This window comes from Buteo buteo, chromosome 28 (genome assembly GCF_964188355.1).
Source record: "Buteo buteo chromosome 28, bButBut1.hap1.1, whole genome shotgun sequence".
Taxonomy (NCBI): Eukaryota; Metazoa; Chordata; class Aves; order Accipitriformes; family Accipitridae; genus Buteo; species Buteo buteo.
In genome coordinates this window covers 6,661,048-6,686,275 of record NC_134198.1, presented here as the reverse complement: position 1 = coordinate 6,686,275, position 25,228 = coordinate 6,661,048, and the positions used below count along the sequence as shown (strand labels likewise).

General features: G+C 35.0%; 2 protein-coding genes across 6 annotated transcripts in view; one reads left to right on the top strand and one right to left on the bottom strand.

Annotated features, from left to right (window-relative positions):
• IMMP2L (inner mitochondrial membrane peptidase subunit 2) overlaps positions 1–25,228 on the top strand; it is a 466,489-nt gene that overhangs the window by 174,619 nt on the left and 266,642 nt on the right. The window lies entirely within an intron of this gene.
• LRRN3 (leucine rich repeat neuronal 3) lies at positions 20,911–23,037 on the bottom strand. The gene has a single exon (XM_075059102.1). The coding sequence runs from the start codon at positions 23,035–23,037 to the stop codon at positions 20,911–20,913; it is 2,127 nt and encodes a 708-aa protein (XP_074915203.1).

Genomic DNA, 25,228 nt, shown 5'->3' with positions numbered 1-25,228 from the left:
AAAAAATAATGATTGGTACAAGGAAGGTAATTGAATTGTGCTGATTGCTGCTTCTGGAAACACAAGAGCAAAGATACCTTTCAGAAGTTCAAAAGCCACAAAATTATAAACACCACAGGGATTAAATTTGTCGTTCTTTTCACAGTATGTATACTTAACTTCTGGAACACAGGGCATCACATACTGAAGAGAATTACTCAGATATAAAATACCATATTTGCTTATTCTTCCTGCCTTCTTTTCCAGGACAAATTGCATCAAGTGCAGATATACTGGCAACTGTAAAGTACGGGGCCTTTAGCAGACATGTTATGCCTGTGTAGCTCCCTTGTGGAATTGAAGCTGCATCTGAGTCTATGTGTACTTAAACATACATAGAGAGAATTAATAAAAACACATTTGATATGGCATAAATGCCAGTTGTCAGAGGAAAGCAAGAATAAATTAAGTGCATACTAGGTGGTAAATATGGGGGTGTTTTCTCAGTGCATCTGCTGTGTAATTCATGTGCTATTTATTAATATAAAGTCCTTAGCAAGTGTTTAATGATTTGGTGTAACAAAATGATTTAAAATAAAAGATAAACTCTGATTAGCAAGAAATTCCCATTAATTTTCCCTTTTATACAAAAGGTAGCAATCTGATTTCATGATGAGTAGTGTCTGTATAGTGATTCTGCAAAAAAGTAGTCATTTTGTGAATATAAATAAATGAAACAAACGCTGAAGATGCAGAGGGATAATTGAGACCCATCCCCAAGAACAAACAAATATTATTATCTTTCTGTGTCACCTTGATAATAATAGACACTGGGGTTTTTGCAATACTGTTCTCCTAAACCTCTGTTGTATTAATGCAGCCATTGCATGTTACTACATCAGAACAACAGAGGAAAAATTTAGGGAGATTTATAAAAATCTGCTGGGTTTGAACCTCACTCTCTCCAAAATAAGATCTGCCTCTGGCTTAAGTTAATTTTAATTCTATGGCTGAAAAAGTTTCATGAAATTGCTTCTTTTGTAGATTTCATTTTTTTAATGTGTCTGTGTGGTTTAGCTTGCATACTGATAGCTAAACTCATACCACTAAATTCATACCTTTCTGGAGTTAAATTTCAGTGAAATAGTTTCCAAAGGCTAGTTCAATTTTTGTAGCATCCTTTTATGTTCTACAGAAGGTAAGGCTTTTTTTGAGGATTCCATTTTAGACTAGTAATTAAGGCAGTTAATTTTATAATTATCGTTGTTAGCCATGTTACTAACCTTCTCAAACTCTCTAATCTAAAAAAAAAAAATCTCCATTCTCTAATGTAGTTACAGTTAAATAATTTCTAATATGGACATTTTTTTCTTTCCTGCTTTTTGTCCTTTACTTATACAGAAATTTTATGTCATGCTATGATATTGATACCTAGGAAAAAAATAGGTGTTTTATGGTAGCTTAACTGACTGTAAATATAAGAGCTATTATTTCTTCAATGTTAATGTTGAATCTAGCAATACATGTGAAATAAGTATTTGCATATTACTTATTAGTTCGTAAGAAGTTTTTATCTAAAGTAAATCAGGGTTTCTTGGTGTGTGTGGGATAGAGCATTTCCTGATTTTTAGGAATGAGAAATTTATTTAGTAAGGTTTTCTGTTGATAACACTGCATATGCATTTATGAACTCAGAATCTTTTGAACGCTTGTATATCTTATACTGAATATAGTGGTGCTTGATTCCTACTCTGAACAGAAGCTGATAGAGCAAATGATGCAACCACCACAGCACTCTGGGTCTGAGTTTATAGGCACTTATATGCCTAAGTATGTGCTAAATTTTATTCTAGTATCTAGTCTTAAACTCAGGGATTGCAAGATTAGAAAATTGCAAACGTGTCCTTATATGAATTAACAATATAACGGTAATCTAAATGCTGATTGTTCTTTTTAAGGTGGAAATCAACCTTATAATTTCTGCCATTTGTAGTAGTTGCTGGTTATTATAAGTAAAAGTAATATATGCTACAGGGTATATGGATCTATAATTTTTTTATATGTAATAAGTAGGCTAGAGATTATGAATGACTCATTCTATTATGAAATTACTGGGTATCCTTTGTTTTTAAATAAAAGGAAGAAAGCAGGGCTACCTAGTAGCTCATAAAAATTGTTTGGGAGAATTGTTCAGTATAACATCGTAAGAGAATTAGAAAAATGAGATTTCTAGTACAGAAAATTTGAATAAGCAGTAGAAATATATGAATCTTTCACTCCTTTTCTAACTAGATACAGTATATTGTGGTGCACACAAGGGAAAAATATCCATGTACTTTATAAAGCAGTAATTCATGCTGAGTGGATATGAACAGTCATTCAGAGAACAATTGATTTTACAGTATTGTAGACCGGGTTGGAAACTTGTGCATTCATTGCACTATACACTGTTAAAATTTATATTTGAAGTTCACATTAAAGTGGCTGTTTTAATAGGAAAATATTTTAAAAGTGAAACTTGACCATCTTAACTGCAGAAGAGGATGGTTTTTTTACCAGTATCTCCAAATCAATTGAAATCTCTATAAAGGTGAAGTAAATAGAATATTAGAAATTGCTAAATATTTTGCCTTACTATGTTTAAATAAATTGTTAAGAGCTATGAAAAATCTTTAAGAGCTTTGATACTTCCTAGAGTAACGTGAAACACTTAGTCTGTACTTTTAAGAGATATTATTCTTGCTATAATATCAGTGTCTCAAGCTTTCACAGTATTAAAAAAGAAAAAGAATCATAGAATAGTTTGGGTTGGAAGGGACCTTTAAAGGTCATCTAGTCCAACCCCCCTGCAGTGAGCAGGGACATCTTCAACTAGACCAGGTTGCTCAGAGCCTCGTCCAGCCTGACCTTGAGTGTGTCCAGGGATGGGGCATCTACAGCCTCTCTGGGCAACCTGTGCCGGTGTTTCACCACCCTCGTCGTAAAAAATTTCTTCCTTATATCTAGTCTAAATTTACCCTCCTTTAGTTTAAAACCATTACCCCTTGTCCTATCGCTACAGGCCCTATTAAAAAGTCTGTCCCCATCTTTCTTATAAGCCCCCTTTAAGTATTGAAAGGCAGCAATAAGGTCTCCCCAGAGCCTTCTCTTCTCCAGGCTGAACAACCCCAACTCTCTCAGCCTTTCTTCATAGCAGAGGTACTCCAGCCCTCTGACCATTTTCGTAGCCCTCCTCTGGACCCGCTCCAACAGGTCCCTGTCTTTCCTGTGCTGAGGACCCCCAAGCTGAACGCAGTACTGCAGGTGGGGTCTCACCAGAGCAGAGTAAGGGGCAGAATCCCCTCCCTCGACCTGCTGGCCACATTTCTTTTGATGCAGCCCAGGATCCAACTGGCTTTCTGGGCTGTGAGTGCACATTGCCAGGTCTTGTCCAATTTTTCAGCCACCAAATCCTACCAAATCCACCTTGATTCTTTCCTCCTGCCTTTCATCCTTCTGCTTAAAACATCCCATAGTAAACTTTACACAATACCCAAATTCTTCTTTCTCTCTGTCCCAGAATAAATCTTAACACCTCTTCAGGTAATAATCACCTTTAGATTGCAAAGTGTTTGGGGAGACATTTTCTTTCCTTGAGTCACCTTGGTGGGTTTCAGAACAGGGAGAACAGTCTAATCTTTCTGCAGTAGTCTCAAGAGTGTTGATTTAGTGCACTTTGTTTTCAGAGATTAGTTTATTAGGGTTCCTCCACCTATCCCTATTAGGATGTTGGCTATATTAGAATTCTAACATAAGTTTTACCAAATATTTGAGAAAGTTGACTCTTTAGTTAAAAGGAAAAATGTTTTGACCTGTCTGTGTTTACTAAAAAATAGAAGCCTTGGTAATTGCATCTGGCTGCAAAAAAATCACGCATCTCCTTAGCATGTTGTTAAAACATCATTAGAACTCATTGGCATATCTGGAGGGTACTTTGAATGCTAAACACTTACATAGATTAAGAAAGCGCTCAGATGAATTCATGAGAGAAGAGCCCATGAAAGGCTGTTAAACATGAAGGTACGTGAAAGTTCCCCTGGATGCGGATGTCCCTCAGGTCTGGAAATTCGAGGAGGTGGTAGGGTGTGTTATGGGAAGTTGTCACGGAAAGTCACCTTGGTCCTGTGCTGTTCACTAGGCATCTTCTGTTGAATGTTGTCAGAGACAAGATACCAAGCTAGGCAAGCCTGTGAATTGAATATGACTATCATTGTATTCCTATGTATATACTTGATTGTTAATTGCTTAATAATCAGAACTTAATATATCTGTAGCTTATCTTTCCAGAAAATTTATTTTCTAATCTGTTCCATATTCCCACTAGCCAATGGTATTATCTCATATCCATTTATAAGCTCTACTTATTATCAACTTTCTCCTTTGTGACTGAATGTCTTAATTTCTGCTGCATTTTCCGTGTTTATTTCCAGTAATTGTACTGAAGGAATAGGTGGATTCTGTCTCCATTATTTGTTCTTATTTGTATCCTTTTTTTTTTTCTTTCTTTTTCCACTTGTCCATTTTACTGTTATTAATCACAGCATTTCCAGTGGATTGTCTAAAGCTCTGAGCAAGGTATTTTTGGGGCTGAATTTTTCCTCTGAACCACTTTAGGAATATTTTGATATTGTAAAGTAGTCTGTGCTTTTCCAAGTTCTTAAATTTTGTGGCACTGTCATCATGGTGGTGAAACTGCATATTTAGGCATACAGCCTGGGACTTTACCTTACTTATAAGAGAATTATCCTTGATCAAACTGACATTTCAAGCTTGAAGACAAAGTGAAATGTTAAGAAGGAAGGACTGAAGGTATAGAACAAAACCATGCCCCAAAGAAATGAGTTTTTGAAATAATTAGCAGTACAAGAGGAAAGATTTTCTGGACCATCAGTTTCATACTTTTTTTGGAAGGAGGAAGGTAATTTGAATCTTTTCTTCATGTTGATGGATTTATTCTAAATTTTTTATATTTCAGAAAAATGGATGCTAGTTATAGCTAGTTACTGATGTCTGCATTGGAAAAAAAAGAAGAAAACATTCTTATATTCAGTTTCACAGTCTGTTGCTCTACATTTATGCAAAATCATGCCATTCAGATATGTAGAAGGAACATCATAATGAAAATGGTAGAATTTGAGAAAAGGCATGTAAGAAATTCCTAAGAATGTAGTCCAATAAGTAGACTAAGTATATTTGCAATAAAGTACAGCCACATATTGAAAAAGTATGGAAATAGCTGTCTGCATTATGAATACAGTTTTAAAATTTAGAAACTTAAGAGCCCTAACAACTTAAACAATAGCATCTCTGCAAGAATAACTCTTTGAATCATTTAAAAATGAGTGAGAGGATAATCCTGATCAAAAATTTGGAGTCATTTCAGCTAAAATATTTCTGCTTCTCTGAGCAGGTTGCATCACATATATAATCTCTGGCGATATAGTTCCTCTGCAGAATTATTCTGGTTGGAAGATAAGTCATCTAGTTGAACCTCCTGCTCAAGACATGGTCAACTATGAATCAGATCATGTTGCTTATGATTTTGTCTAGTTGGGTATTGAAAACCTCCAAGAACAGAAATTTCATAATATCTCTGTGCAGCTTTTTCCCAAGATTATTTTCCTCATAATTATTTATTTTTCTTATATCTAGTTAAGGCCCCTCCCCACTAATTTCAATTTATGGCTGTTGTCGCTGATTTTTCTGCTGTGCGCCTCAGTAATACGCCTGGCTCTGTCTTCTTAGTAGCCACCTCTTAGATACTGGAGGGCTGCTACTTACTCCTCCCAGTCCTTCTTTATTCCAGGCTAAACAAGCCCAGCTGCCTCAGACTTTCTTCTTAGGGCAAGTGCTCCAGCCCCTAACAGCTTGGGAGCCTCCTGCTAAGCTCGTTCCAGTTAATCAATGTCTTGTGTGGGGGCGTGGGGATCCAAAATTAGACACAGTATTACAGACATGGTCTAACAACTGCTGATTAAAGGGGAATGATTGTTTTCCTCAATCTACTGGCTAGTCTGATGTTAATACAGCCCAGTATTCTGTTAACCAACTGTGCTTAGGACCCCCAGGTCTTTTACAGCAGAGCTACTCCCCAGTGAGGCACTACCAGGTTTGTATCAATCATTTGTACCATCCCCGAGGAACACCACTTGTGACTGGTCTCTAAACAGCACAAACCATTAACCACCACCCTCTGAATGTGGAGTGGTGGTGTCCAAACTACCATGGCTAGTACTGTGTATTTTAGCACCTTGGTGTGTAAAATCTAGATATATGAATGTGAAGTCTTTCCAAGATAATCAGGGCTAGTGGGAGTGATATTAAGCTAATGTGCCTTTCTGTCAGACTAATAATGCTCAAATGCACTTGGACCCAAGCTAGTAAAAGCCTTGAAGTGCTGTGCAGCACTTCATGGACTTGCTAATTCAGATCTCCCCAAACTGCATCTGAGAGGCACCTTTAAGTGTAGGTATGTCCTCAGAGACTCAACAGATCAGCTCTGTTTTTACATACAGACACCTAGTTGGCTTATTCAGTCTCTCCTACTTTCAAGTTTTCACCGAGTTTTCAGTTTACTAACAGTTTTAAAACAGGTTTAAAAAAAATCCTTTATTTTAAAAAGTTTGTGTTACTGTATTCTGTTTGCCTTTTTTGCATCAGTAAATATTTTCATATGTAACTTAAATATATTTAACTTAACTTGTATAACTTAATACTAAATGGAATCATTCTTGTCTTCCATCTTTCCTCTTAATTTTATTGGTTTTGTTTTCTTTTTTCTCCCCTCTACTCCTGCTCTTCCCTGTTATTTTTCTTCAAGCTTTTATTCTGTGTGACAATGACTGGCTTCTTTTTTAGTGGAATACGCTTGCTTTGAAAATGATTTAGAACAAACTTGAATACATTCCAGTGTCTTTTGTTATTGCCTTTAAATGGATTTTTTGAGGTAATTCTTTAGAATTAATTATTTTTAAAGAATTTTGAGGCTTCTTAAAAGCAACAATAAAAATTGCTGTGGTTCTGGTAACGTTTAGAAAAATCAAAAACCTTAATTGGTTATTAGTGGCATTATAATTGATACTGTTAAGCAGATCCCAGACCTTGAGCTCTGTCTTTAATTAGAGGCAGTAGTGTCTCCTTCCCTCTGAGATTTCTTTATGAAAGTATTTTGCTTAATAACAGAGGGTTATCAGCTTTCATTGTCTTCTGGATGAAACCTCCCAAATGACACTACCTGTTGTATCTGCCTTCCTCGTGTTAGCCAGAATTTCCAAGCATGCTCTTCTTCATTGCTTAAGCATTTACTTCTTCTCACTTGCTAATAAATATTTTCGTACTCGTTTTACAGTTAGTATTCTAGCTTTTTCCTTGACACTTGGTGAATTATGACTCCTAAGGTACGGAAATTATAATTTGTCTCCTAAGCATGATTTTTTCCTGTAGATTTCAGAATATGCATAAGGTCAGGCTTACAGCTTTTGTCTGTACTAAATATTTTGGCCAAATCAAAGCACATAGTCCTGTTCTCTTGTCCTTCTCCCCCATTCTTGTTAAGTCTTGTCTTCATTTGAAACTTATGGATTTGTATATTTCATGGTATCTTAAAGCTCACTTGTTTTCCGTGGCTGTTCCTTCATGTCTTTATCATTAATTTTTCTCAGTTTTTGATAATACTGTCACTTCATCTTGTTCAAAATTTGCTTCCAACTACTGACTCGTCTCTTGCTACCTTTAATTCTTTTGTTGTCAGGATGGGCTGTTAGCCCCAGTGTCTTAACACATTTCTTTTCAACAATCTTTCCTGTACTTTTCCTCTACCCTACTTTTCTCCTTCACCATCATTAAAACTACTTGTAGCACCTCTTTGTTCATTCAGCTTATTTTTTTTCAATTGAGAAATTGAGTTGATGCTGTTGCAAATTTGATCTTTAAGCAATTTTGTCCTTTTTGGCCACATTTTTCCTGTTTTCTTCTTTTGTTTGGTTTGTTCTAAAATATTTCTATCATCCTATGTTACAATTTGGTTTTTTACCAGTGACTTATCTACCACTGACTATCTACAGTTTCTGGGTTTTCCTCACTTATGTGTAATACTTACATAGTCAGCACTTGATTTGTTAGCAACATATAATAAGGTTTGTAATCTACCATTTTTTGTTTTAAATATTTTTTTTTCCTTCCTTAGACTGTCTATTTTCTGAATATTTATGAGAGAGTTTCCACACTCTTGATTAAAGTAAGCCCCTTCTCACTGGAAAGTCATCTTATTATACATACAGTTTGGCATATTTAATGTAAGAGTTCTAGCAAGAAGAATTTAGATTATTTTATACACACCCAGTGTGATGGAATATTAATTTTGGGAAGGGAAAAGTAGAGTTCTGTGTCAGAATGATAAACAAAAGAAGAGATGCTGATAGTGGGAGAATGATGTTGCATGACATACAAAGACAGGGAACTTTCACGTGTAAGATAATTGAAGCAAAAAAAGGAATTTTCAAATGAAGGAGACAAAAGGAGGAGGAAGACAAGCTGAAGCCTAAGAAATCCTGTAGGAAGATAATTGATAGTTAGAGATGAATAGCAGGAGCAGGCTCTTGCAAACTTTTTAGGTCAGGAGGAGTAAGAATCTGTGGGAAACCTACCTTATTTGTGGTATCTTAAAATAAAGTCATTTAGAATATATTGTATGGCATATTACTTTTGTTTGTAATTAGATAATATCTGAACATACAGAACATTCCTGTGCTGGTACTTAAAATTCTAGACTATCCAATATTTCTTTGATGGATATTGAATTATTTAATCCTGAAACAGATGCTCTCCACAACGTATTCTATTCTAAGCATTTTAAATAAATAGTAATGTTATTTTCCTGTTTTGTCTTTATTAAAAATATATGTAATGTTTTCAATTAAATGATGTACACTGCTTTTATACTGTCTTTAGTAGAGCCATGCATATGTAAATTTTTGAGGGCCGCCAGTCAGACAGATAGGTTCATGGGGCCAGGCTTTTGATCATCCAGGGGCATGCTTTGTAAGGTCCAAAACACCTGAACAGGTCAGAGTCTAGTATCTGTTAAATCCAGTGGAAGTTACGCACCTAAATGCTTTTGCTGTATGAGGACATACTGGTGGGCACTAATCTACCTCTTGATGTGGTAGAGAAAAAAACCACAACTCTTTGACAATATATTTTTGTTTCTTTTCTTCTAAACTTTTAGTTAACCGGTGTTCAGGGCAGCAGGGGGCTTTTCTCTTTGGTGTATATGCTTTGGTGTAGTGTGTTTATTGGTATATGCTTATAAATTGCAATATGCTGTCAAAAGCCTGGACGAGTAATAAGATTATTCTCTTTCTGTTTTCACTTTCTAATAATCCAGACATTACACAAGCTAGAAATAACTTAAAATTAGTCTAGCTGTAGTGGACGTCCTCCATTTTAATCAGCATTTCTAAGACCAAGGGAGAGAAAGTGAGCTTTAGTTAACATAACATCATTTAAGAAGAGTTGACTGCTGAAGTACGTAGGGGAACAGACTGCAGAGTTTTCAGGGTTGCAGTTTTCCTCTGGCTACACTTGAAATTTGCATTCAAATCCACAGAACAATTCAGCTTTTTTCTGTTCTTTTTTCATGTAATTGAAAAATGTAGAATACAGGATACCCTGGAAATACATTTCATAGGAGACTGGGAAAAAGATGATGAGTTAATGAAGTAGAAAGTAGTTAAAAAGGAGGGCTGCATGCCCACGCTGGTGTGATTTTGTGTAAGAGCAAACAGTAGATTAATTCTAAATGAATGGAAGAAATGTGATGGGTGAGGGAGAGTTTGAAGTTCCTGGAAGTAAAAAAAGGAAGTAATTTTGAGTGGGACTCTAACAGCCTGAAAGGCAACAGGGTGATTTGGACATGATAATGTAAATATACATTTATAAGTGTTGTGACAGTGGACAGTGCTCCTCTAGACTTGTCAAACTGAGAGCCTGGAAGTCATGGGAGTTATACTTCATCCTAGCTTGAGTATTGAAATCCTCTTTTGTGGCTGTGGAAGAAATGGAATTTAGATAGTGGTGTGCATGTGTTATATAATTTAGGTATAGGTAGGCGAACTTGTGCAAGCAGGTATTTTAAGAGAAAGTATTGTTTCATATTTTGGAATACATTGTGTGGCACATGAATATTCAATATAGCACTTAGTTTGCTAAAATGGCATGTACCTCTCATGAATACCTGCAGAGCATTTATGAAATAACTTATATAAGACTTTAACACTTAAGATTGGTAAACACTTTAATTTTTTTAAAGCACAAAACCAGTAGTGAATTGGTAAAATGTATATGACTGCATTTTAGTGTGTCGAGTCGAAGTAATACAAGATGGATTTATATAACTTAATTTTTCTCAGAAGCTATCAATGTATTGCCATTTACACAATAGTCTGGCTAACTGGACAAAAATGCATTTTATAAATAGCTATCTAAGTGATATATATTCACCTATTCCATTTTTTAGTAAATGTTAAGGTAAGATTAAATTAATCTAAGAGAGTAGAATTGATAGTAACAGTTTGATTTAATTTAATCCTTTTATTACCTGATATGTAAAGAAAGACATAGATGATTACCTGTCGTTTAATGATGGTAGTTGCTTTACTAGAGACTAAGTTTAAATGGTTGGGTTTTATCTTGTGTCGTTATTGGACACTTTGCACTTAATTTAAAAAGTGATAATTCTAACTCTATTTGTAGCCCTTTTATCTTCCATTTAAATGTTAGGATATATAGGAATAGATGATTTTCATCGTATGGTTCTGTGTCCTATAAAATCATTCCACCATTATGTAAAGCATTGTCTTTTAGCTGTCTTCAGTAGTCTTCAGACAGTAACGCAGTTTCTTTGGTGCCATGAAATATTCAGCTGTATGTTTTTAAGTTTAGCTGAAAATCATGCTAGAGACAGAAACAAAAAGACATTATAAATGTTAACAACACAGAGTACAATTTTATACAAGAAAAATAAGAATTTATGACAACGTTCTGCCCTCAAATGTTATTCCCAACAGCCATCTCAAGGAATCTGACTTGTGCTCACATGCTAAATGTCAAAACTGTAAACTCTTTGAGCTGTAAACTGTAGTATATGAATGCTAAAATGCTTTCTATATAGAATCTAGGTCTGTACTGGAAGAAATGGTGTATAGATGAAGACTATCATCATTGCTTTTTCAAAATTAGTATTAGATATTTATCTTTGAGGTTTGTCTGTCTTTGACTACTGCAAACCCCACGATTATTCTACTTTTAAAAGGAGCATGATCCTTCTTCTCTGTTGAGGTTCTGAAGCACAGCTAATTAATTATCAGGAAAGCTTTGAGATTTGTTTTTGTGTTTCCTAATTATTCAGTTAGCTTGAAAAGCAACATTCAATTTCTACTTGATTTTGTGTTGTCCATGCTGTTGCACACCTCAGTTTGGGCATGCCTTGCTCCTTTTTTTGTCTTGCAGAGAGAATCTTCCCATTTATTTGTCTATCCTTCAAGGTCTAGTGATCCAGATGGTGTAATTTTCAGGCTTAAAAAAGGCGAACAAGGTAATTCTTTCGCTGTTGTGACGTCACTAGAAGCCATATTTAGTGAGTGTAGTCCTTAGAAAAGAACATAAAGAGGTCCAGTTTTGCATCTCAATTTCTTTCTTGCCTTCTGTCTTCTATTCCTAGAAGGACTCTTATTGCCCTACTGGCCCTTGTTCTGGCAGCTAGCTTTCAAGTCATCTTAAGTGCTGGAGAGTGAAATAAGTGCCTGCCTCTGTAGGACTCTAATTCTTATTTTCTTTTTCATCTGTAGCAATAGTCTGAACTGAAGGGATCACCTATGAATACCTTGTTATTAACATGGGACTCTTCATGTTTGCTTCCTTATCTGTGTGAACCTGAGAGCTGTCTATCTGGCTAGCAACAATGTTGTCTGATCAAATTCACACTGTGCAAGTACTGACAGGCAGTCTCAGGGTGATATATTATGCCAAATGTCATGGAGGGATCCTATCCTTGCATTGGTCCTGGGAAAGAGTGTAGATCTGCACAACATATGGAGATAAGGAGTAAAGTTGGGTTGGACTGTCAAAAGGAATCAACCAGTATATTTCATGATGATGGCTTGGAAAGTAGTTTTGTCTCATGTGTGGACATTTTGAAGCAGAAAGCAGTATCTAGAACAGGAGCTATAGCCTTCCTTGACCCTTAATTTAGCACTGAGCTATGGAAGACTAACTCCTGTATGTACAGCTGTCCTCAGCACTTCTGTTTTCACTTGAGCTCTAACAAGGACACACAATGAGAACAGTCCTGTATTCAGAGTAGTGTTTAGAACTCACTAATCTGTAGACTTTGGTAGTCTTTTTAATGGATAATTCTTGGAAGGAACAATATGATTATTTACCAGGGCTGTTACATTCTTCTAAGAAGTTATTTCAGTATGAAAGTATTTTTCCATATACTTTCCTCGCTTTTCGTTCTCTATTTTAGTAGAAAATTCCTACTAAAGGAAATACTGGTTTGTGATTGAGGTGTTATGTGACTGTATACTATGAACGGGTAGGAGAGAATCAGTGTATTCAACTTGTGAGGGAAATCCCAAATTTCCATGTCAGGGGGGTATATTTTGTAGAACTATGAATGTAAGTGGTCTTGGATCAAGAAGCTACAATTATTATGATATTTAGTATCTTGTTCTTTTGGCCATTTATTCTAAATTGCTCTCCACACCTGAATACATACAGCATGTAGCTTTGTGATTCCCCAAAGCATTATGACTATTTGGAGCACAGCATGAAATTGTCATCAACACGAATAACGAACAATAGCTACGTAAGGGTAAGGCAGATGGAGTTGTTTTCCACTCTTCCAAACTGTAATGTTAAAAAGAACATCAGCTATTTTAGGATCAGAATAGGCCATCTGCCCAAATTGCCTGCCCTTTCAGCTTTATCTTACTCCCATGTTATTGTTATTATTTTCATCTGAATGTCATTACATTTTCATGCTTTGTTTCCTTGAAAGATACTTCTCATTAGCTGATTAGTTTTACACCAGGGTTTTCTTTAAGAATTCCAGGTCTTTCTTTAATATTTATATTTTGCTGTTCAAATATTTTACCTCCAAATATGATGTTTGCTTGATAATTTTTTTATTAAGTCAGACCACATCTGTCCTTACTGGCAGTGTTGGAAATGATGTGACAGTCTGGCAACAACAGTAGCAAGAAATAAGCAAAGGACCCACAGGGATCATGGAAGGGAGAGGAACAGAGTATTTGCATCAAGGCAAAGAGAAGGTCTTTGGGAAAAAACGTCTAAAAATAATTGAAGCTGAGGGATGAGAAAAAAATAAGCAAGTGAGAGAGATTTGTAAAAAGCATTTTTTAGATGCCAGAGGAATTTAATTTCTAGTTTTCAGCTTTGTCTGAAGGGAGGAATGACTTAATAAAAGATTCAGTTTCTTTCAAGACTGTTGATTTATAGCCTTGAATGTCTTTGTGGTATGAGCATTATACTTGAATGTCTTTGTGGGATGAGCTTTAGAAAGAATTAAACATTTTCCAATGGAACTTTTTAAAATCTGAAATTATTGGTTCAGTGAATATCAAATGTTCTACAAGAATGTCAACATTTCATATCAGCATTTCATTTCAGGTTTTTTATTAATTCATGTTGTGTAAATACTTGTATTTGTTCTGTCACAGTAATTTGGCAAATGAAAATGGAAGGTTTTCTTCCTAAATGTCTAAAGAAATCATATAAAACCATTTCAATGTTCCAAGAACACTGGAACTTTCTCCCTTTCCCCCTCCCCCTTTTTTTCTAAACAGGAATGAGCTTCAATAACTGTAAAATAACATTTTAGATAAAAATCAGTTCCTATCAAATAGCTAATTTTTTCTGGAATATAATGGAATTTCTATCTGTATGTGATTTGTTCTTTCATAGTTACATTCCTAAATATACACATCTAGAGTTCTTTTTTGATGCCCTGGGATACCAGAGATATACATATAGGGTTGACAAGACCTACGAGAGATAGGAGGACATGTGTCCTTCAGAGCAACAACTGAAAGTCAGAAGGGATGCACCCAAAAGCTTTCAAAATGAAACTGGATATTTGTGTCTCGTTACAGCTTTGTTTGTCATTAATCATCACAGTTTACAGGTTATTTAAATGGTTAGCCAAATAATAAATAGTATAACTATCTGTAAAGTGTATGGACTTTTCATAGGTTTTTATGAAAAAAGATATTGGTATTATTTTCTTGGCATTAATTAAATGAAAAAATCAATTTTTGTAGTTGTAATTCTTAGAAATAAAAATTACAGTCATAGTTTTTGTTTCATACATGTCTGGTAGCTTTGACAATTGTTCATAATTTCTAAAGCAGCTAAAGACAAAAGTGATTTGTCCGTTATTTGAAGAAAATAGTCTAAATTTATGATCATTTGCAGTCTTTCTTTTACAGTTGGCTTCTTTGAAGGTCAGTCTACTTCATTTTTAAAATTGAAAATGGGAAGGCACTTCAATATAACTGCAGCTTTATATCTCTCTGAGAATATTGTAGTCAAGTAGGTAGATGTACACTACTTTTATTTAAAGTTTTTTCTTGAGTGTTCAAAATAACAAGTCTTTTAAACATGTTGTCCAATTAGCTTAACCTTATATCTCTTTTTGAAAACCGTGGCTGTACAAGTGAAACACTACTTAATGCAACCAGAACAATAACATAACCATAGTCAGTCACATATCATAGGATCAGTTTTCATTATTCATTACTAGTTCTACTGTATGCTTATGCTATTTACAAATGATGCTTGTACATTTTGTCTCAGAATACTGAAGTGCAGCTAATCATGGACAGAATTTAATCTGATACATTATATTCCTTTCACACTGCCCTATAATACAAACATTGAAGAGGACTCAATTCCTGCACAATTTTTATTGAACCTGAAGTGAATAGCTCAGTTCTCAGTTTCAAAGCACAGTTCTCACTAGATGGGTTATGGTTGTGTATTTTAATATTCGAACCATGCAAATCTTGCCAAGTTTCAGTAATAACTCAAATTGAATTTATCCATATAAATCAGTAATTGCAATTCTCTTGGTTGATATCCAACTTCTAGAGTTGTCATATGGGTAAACGATGTTTGGTTGTTTTGGGGTTTTTTTTATCTTCACAGACTTGGGCATCTAGGTTGATTTTTGTTCTCAGTGTCTTGATTTTATGTTTACTGAATGTTTAGGTAATCTTCCTCTTGTTTTGATAATCCTTCACTTTTTCTGTTGTAGCTTAGCTTTTCCCCTGAGTATCTATTTAACCTTTTCCTGAGAAGATGGTTCCCATTATTTCCAATGGTATTAAACTGGAAGCTATTCAAATTACACATTTGGTATGTCAATGAACTGAACTACCAAAACAATTGGTTTGGAAGGTCAACCAGTATTCCAGAAAGATGCATATTTTTTTTTCCTACCTAGCAGTTTATTCCAGCATCTTTCTACTGTTGCTCGTGGCACCCAAAGGTGCTCTAAAAAGGACAATTTTATCTGTCATTTCCCTAGCAATTTTATTCAACATGTCTTTCTGTAAGTTATGTTGTGATGAAGTCTCATGATCTTCAGTAGGGAACACCAGTAATTTATTACTCTGGATATGTTTCTAGTCATCTTGTTTCTTACCTCTAAAAATCTGCATGCAATTGTTAACCTGTTTCCAAGCACATTTTCTCATCTTTAGCATGAGGTGAGTTGTTAGTTTTGGTTTGTCTCTAGTGGTTTGTGTTCAATGGCTATCTTCTCTATTCCATTTAACTATATCCTTCAAAATATCTTCTGTAGTTTTCATACTGAACTTTTCATACTTACTGTATGCTTTCTGCTATGTAAAGTTTCTTGTCTTGTCAGTGCCACACCTCCACTCTGGTTTTACTCCATTCAGTTCATTAATAAGAATTGTTTTTTTCCTTAAGTCTGACAGTGATACTTCTCATTTTTTTTCTCTCTAAACCTCAATTCTTCTGGTACTGTCTGGTATGTGAATTTATTTTCTAGATTATATAGAAACTTTTTCTGAAATGTCTCTTCTGTTTTCAGATAACAAAGAATATTTTATAAGATTATTGTTGGTCATTGTGTCTCTTCTATTACTGGCCAGCATAAGACTGAGGGAAGAATCTCCATTTCTTTTTTAAGTTATCTTGAGGTCACTGCTTAAGGTTACATAAGCAGAATGGATTTTATTAACGAATTTTGGAAATGAAAATTTCCTTTGAGGATGTAAATCAATGTTTATTGGGTGATCTTTCATCTAAGTTTTTTAGCTACTATTTGGAGTTATGATTTCACATCATTGTAGCTAAACCAGAAACTTAAACGTACATATGTAAGTTAACATTTGGCTGTGTTTTCTGATGGAATATTGGAATTGATTTTTGTAAATGTTTCGCCAAGAAATAAATGCTTAATCTTTTTATGAATAGAACACTACTTTTCAGTCTAGTAGCTCATAGAAAGAAGTAAGGTAACTGAATTAAAAAATTGAATTAAGAAGTCTTTTCAGTCTTACATTTTGAGAATTGCCTAGCCAGACATTTCAAACATTCATGTTTGCCTTCTCTCTTTCATTAGTAGCATGTTTCAGAACAAGGTTTGCTGTCAAATGCCAAGATAAAGTTAATCTATGTCTGAGCTACTATTTTCTGGCTTGAATAATCAGTGAGTACTGCTTTTAATGCATTGGATTCCTGAGAGAAAACTATTAAATAAATGGAAACACAGGTGTGTAGCAATGCTTTTCTCTGTTTCTGAGGAAATTAAATATAGTTCATTGTCAGTTCCTATCTCCATTAAAGACAGTAAACATCCCAATTAATAAAAGACAGAAAAATTTCAGCCCTGTGCCTTGTGTGGCAAAACCAACCTTCCTGTAAATGAAGAGATTATTAGTAAGTTTACTATACCACTATTAGGAAGTTCTTCCTATACTTTCTAAACAGATTCTACTTTGCTGAAATAATTGTTGTTAGATTTTTTTGGCATATGCCTGTGAACTGATGTAAGTTAAATATACACTAAGCTATTAAAGCTAAAAGGTGGTTTTGTTACTTCCTAAGGACCCTCAGGTTTATAGAGTAGTATATCTGTGGAAGGAGCAGCTATCCATTTTTACACACAGCTACACAAGAATCCCACTGCTCACCTGTAGCATCTGTGGGGATTTTAACATGAAGAACATCTTTGGTCATGGAGAAATAATGAATCTTTTTAGAGATTTGTTAGGCTAATATCATGGAGATGTTTCTGTGTAGATGTTAAAGGTATTATGTTTATATGGATAGTAGGTGGTTCACAGTACTGCCATTGAAAGCATTGCTATGTGTTCTACAAGGTACTACTTTTGTATAGTAGATAAAATAATGGAATACAGATATCCTGAAATAAAGGTCTGCAGACAGGCTAACATGTTGCTAATAGAACAAGTACTTCACACACACACACACACACACACGTGTATATAATAAAAGTATCAAACAACCATTCATTAATCAATAAACATGTTGAAATCTAATTTAAGTGGGTTTAAGCAGCCTCACCTGCAACATGCTTTTTGCCTTTAACATGTTCTTACAGTAAATAGAATTTGATCAAAAAATATCACTAAACTTACGTTTCTGTAAGAAACGTGTAAAATTTAAAGGTATTTAAAATCTTAGTAGAATACTGAAGAATTGTAATGCTGTTGACATATAAGTTCATGAATAAATAGATGTTGATGTTAACTTGAATGTGCTAGTAAGTTTGTCTTTTTGAAGTTCTAATCTAAATCTGCAAGCATTTCTTTCTGCAGATCCTTTGGTAAGAGTGAGAACTCTTTGAAGGGATATTCCTGTTCTCATTATTGCAGTTGTATTCCTTCTTTGTACCCCATCAATTAAGCAACCCTACCAAATCACAGATGTTTTATTCTATGAGACATTAAAAATTCTGTGATCTCGTAACCTGTTGTAGAGACACTGTTGACCCTGTTCTTATGGACATTTTCCTGGTACTTCTTAAAGTTTCACTTTGGAGTGATAGCAGTGAAGGCATATTTGCACAAATAAAGAATATTACTCAATGATGGTTAGTTACAAAAGATGCATCTTGTTGGTATGCTGAAAACACAAGCTCAGCATATTCTTTCAGAGATACTTTCAGAGAATGAAAGGTGTGAAGTTGTAAAATGGCTTCATCAAGGGCATGTGTGAGGAGCATGGCAAAGCTACTTTACGAAAATGCAGTTGTATTTCTCTTTTGGGGGATATAGAGGAAATCATTTACATCTTAACAATTAGCAACAGGATAATCCATTACTTCTTAAAATGTAAGGTATGTTTTAATTTGATAATCAGTGTAAAGTGTAGAATGGTTCAACTATTTGTGAGATATATCTAGTTACATTTCAGCTCTCAAAAGTTTATTATGAGAATTATTCTATATAAAAATACATTTTATCTGTCAACAAAAACTTTTAATGAGATACTTAAATAAAGCAAGTAAAGCCTGTACTTATTCTGTGAGGGGAAAAAGTCTTCTTATGAGTGCTCCCCATTAGATTTGTATTCATGTGCTGTTTTATAACATTGTGCAGAGATGTTTTTGCCTGAAAAAAATTAGATTCTCATTTCTAAGCTCTAAGACTTGTCAGTTCTAAATGTAGCTTGATTCCAAAGGCAGACATCCAAGATAAAGCTGCAGGTTCTTGCTGACGAGCCCTGTATCTGCTCAGCGAAGGATCCCCGTTGCTGGGGCCGCGGGAGCTGTCCGCGGTGCTGACGCAGCTCTCACGCCATCGCAACATTCCTCTGCCCAATGTCAATGGGCCTTTATGGGCGATAGCGATTCATCAGGTTTGTAAACTTCCTTCTCCCGTGAAACTTACCGGCTCTATGAATATCCTACGTTTCGGTAGTTTAAAATTAGGATCAGGTTCTTCTTTCTGCCTTTAGCAACTGAAAATTACCTCTACCTAATTTAAAAAATCCTGGGATTTAACTGGAAAAAAGGACATCTTTAACATGAAAGCAAGTTGTTCATTAGTACTAGGTAAAATGAAGTCATTTTTCCATGTTATAAGTGGCCAATAATATTTCAAAAGTATGCAGCAAACTATAAATAAGTGGAAAGGTTCAATGTTTAAATACAAGAAGTAACTCTTCTGTTAATGTCTAAATGCAAGAAGTAACTCTTCTTTTTTTACCTATAAAAATCCTGTCAGTGATTCCACTGAAATGTTTACTTCAACCAAGTCTAGAAAGATAACACATATATTATTCTACAGTTAAAAAGATGTTAAAGTCTACTAAAGACTTACAAGAAATGTTTGTTACTCCTGTTTTTACTTTGTAATTCAAGCTACTTATTTGTTTTCATATATGTGAACCAAAATAACATAAAAATTGTACTGTTGCTTTCTTTGTCAGGAGGTACCACATCTTTATATCAGGTGTCTTAATAGTCAGATGTCTTTTCTCTGCTGGGCTTAGGAGTAGTCAGTTTTTTCCATCCCAACAGAATTTGTTTTAGTTTGTAATCAACATTCTGATCAGCAGCTTCTTGTCCACATTTGCTGCTTATGGGCCCAGTCCTACTCCTGTGAGAAATTGAGCTTCAATATGAGTAGTCAGGTATTCATTGTTCTCTTTTTGTTTTGTTTCATTTCATTTCTACTAATAATGTTTCTGTCAGTCATTTATTGCTTGTTACATTGTGAAAGCTGAGGAGGTTTATAAACTAGCCAGTTATTATTGCTGAACAGAAGTGTGCAGGTCCAGAAAGAAAACCTTAATGTCATTTAAACTGTTCAAGCTATCTGAGTTCCCTGTATGGCCAGCCTAAAGTTTAGACACTAATAATAACTGAATTACCCTTTTGACTGAAGACAAAATATTGGATTTATATTATCTGAGTCTAAACATTGCATTTAGTTTTTAGGCTTCTGGGAAAATACCAAAGCAGCTCAAAACTTGCAGATATTAGTAGCTAACAGTCTATTCCTCTATCAGTCTTATGTCTCCTTCTCGCCCTCCCTCTCTCTTCTTTCTCCCACAATAAACAATGTGTAAAATATGGTTGTTATTATTATGAGTAAGTACTTTATAAAAATATTCATTGTGTGGTTTATTGCAGTTATACAGCCTAAAACCAGCAAAAATATCCTATGTGCTCAAATTGGCATTTTAACAGGAGAATGTGTAAGGAGATATTTTAATCAGCCTTTAGTATGAGTTTGTTTATTGTCAGACAAGAGCTCCCAGAATGTTTGGGGGGTTTTGGGTTTTGTTTTTTGTAGAAACAAACAAGCCAAAAACTCTGTTGATTTTAATCAAAAATGTATTTTCCTCATAAAAAAAATTCACATACTCACTGTGTCTACTCTACAGAATTTGTCCATTTCATTACACCATGTGTCAATCCTAGTATATCTGTTCACTGCAAAAACTCGTGGCTAGTGTGTGTAATACAGCACAGGAGGAGGTATTGCTCAGTTCCACTACTTTTATATAATAATTAAAAAAAAAATACAGAAAATGTTCTTGGCTACTTGCACTGTATTCCAGACTTAAAAGTCCCATGAAAGTTCTAGAAAATGAAGTTAATTGTATTTGGTTGGTAGAATACCTTTAGAAGCCAGTTAGTTAAAATTCTTCTCTTATGCTGAGTCAGTATATATTCCCATTTGTCGGCAGCAGCAAAGTCCAGGCTTCTAGTTCCTAAAAGAAATACTTTTTCTTGTTGCCTTTTTATTTAGCACAAATGCAGTCATGTGCTTTTTATTTCAGAAATTAAGTGATATAATGACATATTTATGACATATTGGTTGGCACACCTATAACAGTTGCTTTTACTTCCATTGCTGTGCTTTTTTCTTTGCCCATGTCCCAAAGACTGATTAGAGGAGGATAAAGCTCATTGAGTGAAAAGGATTGTTTCTTCAGGTAATTCTTTAGATAGCTGTGTCCAACGTCATAGTTCATCTCTCGTGAGAGGCAGCTGTAGAGATATATCACAGAGATGATTCCCAAAAGAGCACCAAGGCAGGCAAGGAATCCTATTATGTTGGTTTTTTCATAGCCTTTCACTGCCAAGTCCAGTCCTTTTGTGGTTACGTTGACACATTGTTTCTTATTCTGTGAATAGATAGTGGGAATATCTATACAAATTTTGTATTCGGTTGATGGATTTAGATGTGTAAGATTATATACCTTTATATCAGATGGTATTCTAGCGCTCTGTGCAGCCTGAGAGTTTTCAGCTTTCAGAAATGCTGTCCATCTAACACTGGACTTCAGAATTTTAGAACTTGCTTTCCATGAAACCAAAACAGAATTAGATTTTATATCTTTTATTTTAATATTCAAAGATCCATTGCTGTCCTGAGGAAAAGAGCCGTCCACTTTAATCATGACTGACTTTAGGTCTGCCCCAACTAAATTCGTTGCTATACATGTATATAAGCCGCTTTCTTTTTGTGTTACATCACTTATGTCTAATGTTCCTTCGGAATGAATGTAGTATTTATTGGAAATAGTATTAGGCAAAAGTTTGTGCCCTGATGGTGTTATCCAGTAGATTTCAGGTTCTGGTTCTGCCGTTGCTCTGCAGTGTAAGGAAATATGGCTGCCAGTTTTTAAGTCCAGAGTAGATGGAAAACTTTCCGGAGCTATCAGGGGGAGACAGATCTCCATCATTTCCCGGAAGTGTATCTGTCGCACGTTCTGGCCTTGGAACTCAGGAGGGTCTACACAAAACAGAGACTCTGGCTCCATGAAGCGAATGTTTGTTTTATTCATGTTAATCCAACGGATGACACAATCACATCTAATGGGATTGCTGTGTATACTAACTTCTTTGAGGTTAGGCAAGGATTCTATGGTACTGCGGTACAGGGCACTCAGCGCGTTGCTGTTGAGCATGAGCGACTCCAGCTTGGGAAGTCTGTAGAATGCGTTTGGATGAATGTATGATAATCTGGGGTTATTGGTAGCTTCTATTTTTCTTAAATCTGGTAAATTATCAACAGCAAGACTATCTATAGAAATCAGTTCAGGCATGTTATTAATTCCTAACTCTTTTAGGTGCAGCATATTGCTAAAATCTCCTCGTCGTATTCTGTTAATGGGATTCTTATTTAGATCCAGAAATTTAAGATTTGCAGCCTTTTGGAGAGCAATGTGGGGCACTCTTACAAATCTGTTGTCATAAAAGGAGATGCTTTCTAAATTGTCAAGCCCAACCAAAGCATTATCTGGTATTTCAGTGAGATTTATGCCTGCTAAAACTAGGCTGCGCAGATTGATAAGAGGCTTAAAGTTCATATCTTCAATTCTGATTATTGGGTTTTCTCCAATCATGAGAATTTCAAGATTAGGAGTAGCTTCAAACCACTTCCTGTTGATCATTTGCAGACCATTTGAATTAAGATGAAGTCTGAGAAGATTACTGAGGCCTATGAAAGCTCCTGGTGCAATCACAGAAAGCAGATTATGATTAATATAAAGCTCCTGTAAATTGTAGAGTCCAGAGAGACATTCTTCAGGGAGTTCAGTAAGTTTGTTTTCTTCAAGGTATACTGAAAGCAACTGTGGTATCTTTCTAAGATTAATACTGGTCACTGAGGACAAATTGTTCTGAGATAAATCTAGACCAGTTAAATTTACTGGGAAGTCTACTGAATGTTCAATTTTTGCAATATTATTAGTCTGTAGAAGTAGAACTTGTGTGTCGGCAGGCAGTCTGGCTGGAAAATTTAAAAGGCCTAAATCATTACAGTCCACTGTTGGAGCCTCCATATACACAGACCTGGGTGTGAACCATGGTCTGATCTCACATATACATGACTCTGGGCAGTCTGCTTTTTTTTCTACAGCTTGTACTAGTGCAGTGATAACTAGGCCAAGTAGAAAATTAATTTTGAGTTGCATGTCCTTCATCTTAGCTCAAATGTTCAGAAAAGTAACAGACCCTTTAGTATTCCACAATTATGGTTTTGGAATTCAGTATGACCCGGTCAATTGATAAAACACACACTTGCATTTGTCAAATGATGATCGCGAAGGACTTTCTTCCTGAGGATAAGTGATAAATTTGTAACCAACTTGTCCAGTAGTAAGAGGCATTTTGTGGAAATGAAGGTCACTCTGTCCTTGATGACATAAAATTGATAAGCTTTGTGAAGATGAAGTATGTATAGATGGTCATAGGAGATTAAGCAATTCATTTATTTAGTAGTATTAACTTCAAATCCCATGATTGATTAGTGTTTGCAGGAATGACAGGATGACCTAAAATATAAGAAGAGGAAATAATTAGTATAAGAAACTATAAAGTTATAAATTAATTTAGCCATCTTTTGCTCTCTAATGTTAATTATTGCAAGTAAGAAAAGAAAATGACTGTGGTGCCTAGAGTATTGTAGTGGTATCTAGATAGCATAAATGAAGTTAATATAGTAATATATCTTCAGACTTGTAGCTTGTCATACATCCAGTGGAGCATTGCTCTACAGAAAGATGAAGATCCACAAAGTATTAAGCAAAATATATCAGTGAGATTTTTTTACATATTTTATGCTCCTTTAAAATATTTTTTTTCTCTCAGTTATCACTAGAAGCAGACTGAGTTCTCTTGGCTTTGAAAATGTAAGCACTGAGCAAAATCCTACAGAGCATGAATATTTAACTTTTGAACATGAAGTTTATAAATAAAAAGAACATAATTTATGTGTAATCAAAGGAAAACGGAACGGTTGGATTAATACACATTCCTAATGATGACATTCTTAGGCAAGCCTGTGAGATATTTATACAGAAATATACAAAACTGATAATTCGCAGGTTTTATCATTTTCTAGTTCTTTTTGTAGCTGCTGTTGAGGAAGAAAACTTGTTTTTTTCTTTAAAGCGATAATTAGAAGGAAATATATACCTCATAATAAATAGCTTATCATCTTGGCAAATTCAGCCTAATTACTGGCTTGCTTATTTTGGCTTCAATAACTTCAATTGCAAGGAATAATAATAACAGAAAAGTGTCCTTAGAGTGATAAGAAGGAAAAAAAAATCTATACTAGCAATTAGTTCTTTGGTCTGTAGCTCTGCAAGAGTCTGAATTTTGCTATGAAGCAGCAGGTTGTCTTCATGTCCCAAATTATACTAAAGGCTGAAACCTTAGCATCTTGAATCTACTGTGTCCTCTCCAGATTTTTTGTGTGTACTTGCTTTTTGTGGAGAAAAAAAAAATAATCCTACTTTGACTGTACATTGTGTTCCAAGCCATATAATTCAAAAGCTTCTGTGTTTTCATGTATGAAGTAGTACACATTAACTGCTGCATTTACTTCAGAATGGAGACTTCACACTAACTTTAACCAGACTTTGTCTCAGAAGACTGTCATATGGTACACATTTATGCCCTTTCTCCCCTTGCCTCTAGTGTTAAAATTCATGGTGACATTGTTTAAGAACTGTAAGATAAGATCAATGCTTCATTGACATTGATAAATAACTTTTGAGGTGTTGCTGGTATAGATAGACAGAATTGCAAAAGTCAAGTGTCAAGCATTTGGATTTTAGGTTTCCTTTCCAGGCCCAGGAGGATTGGACATATTGACCACATAGACATTCTGTATTAGCTCAGAGGAAAGATGTTGGACCATGTTGAGTGACATGAGCTTTGGGCCTATATGAAATCCATTTGACAAGTCTTTGAGGCTACTGTTTGTGTTATATATGCTTAAGGGCATTTAATATTTTATTTTAACATGTAAGTGTATTAATAAAGTGAACAGACAATGTGTGAGATAAACATACAGAAAACATTCTGCTGTTTTGAGGATTAATAATATGTTTTTATGCAAATGGCCCCAGTTTATACTGAAATGCAAAGACATACTGACTGAAATCATAAAAATGTAATCTGTTCCTTTGTCTGAGAATTGAGATGAACTTGAGGCTTGCAGAAAAATAGAGGTTTGCATTGGACAGTTAATGCCTATAGCTCTTGATTTTGCCACCAGGAGGCAGAGTGGTACACCTAATATGGAGTACTGTCCCATTTATTAAAGATCTTGGTAGAAATCATTCTGTGCCAAATGCACAGATGTAATTTACTATGTAGGTAGAA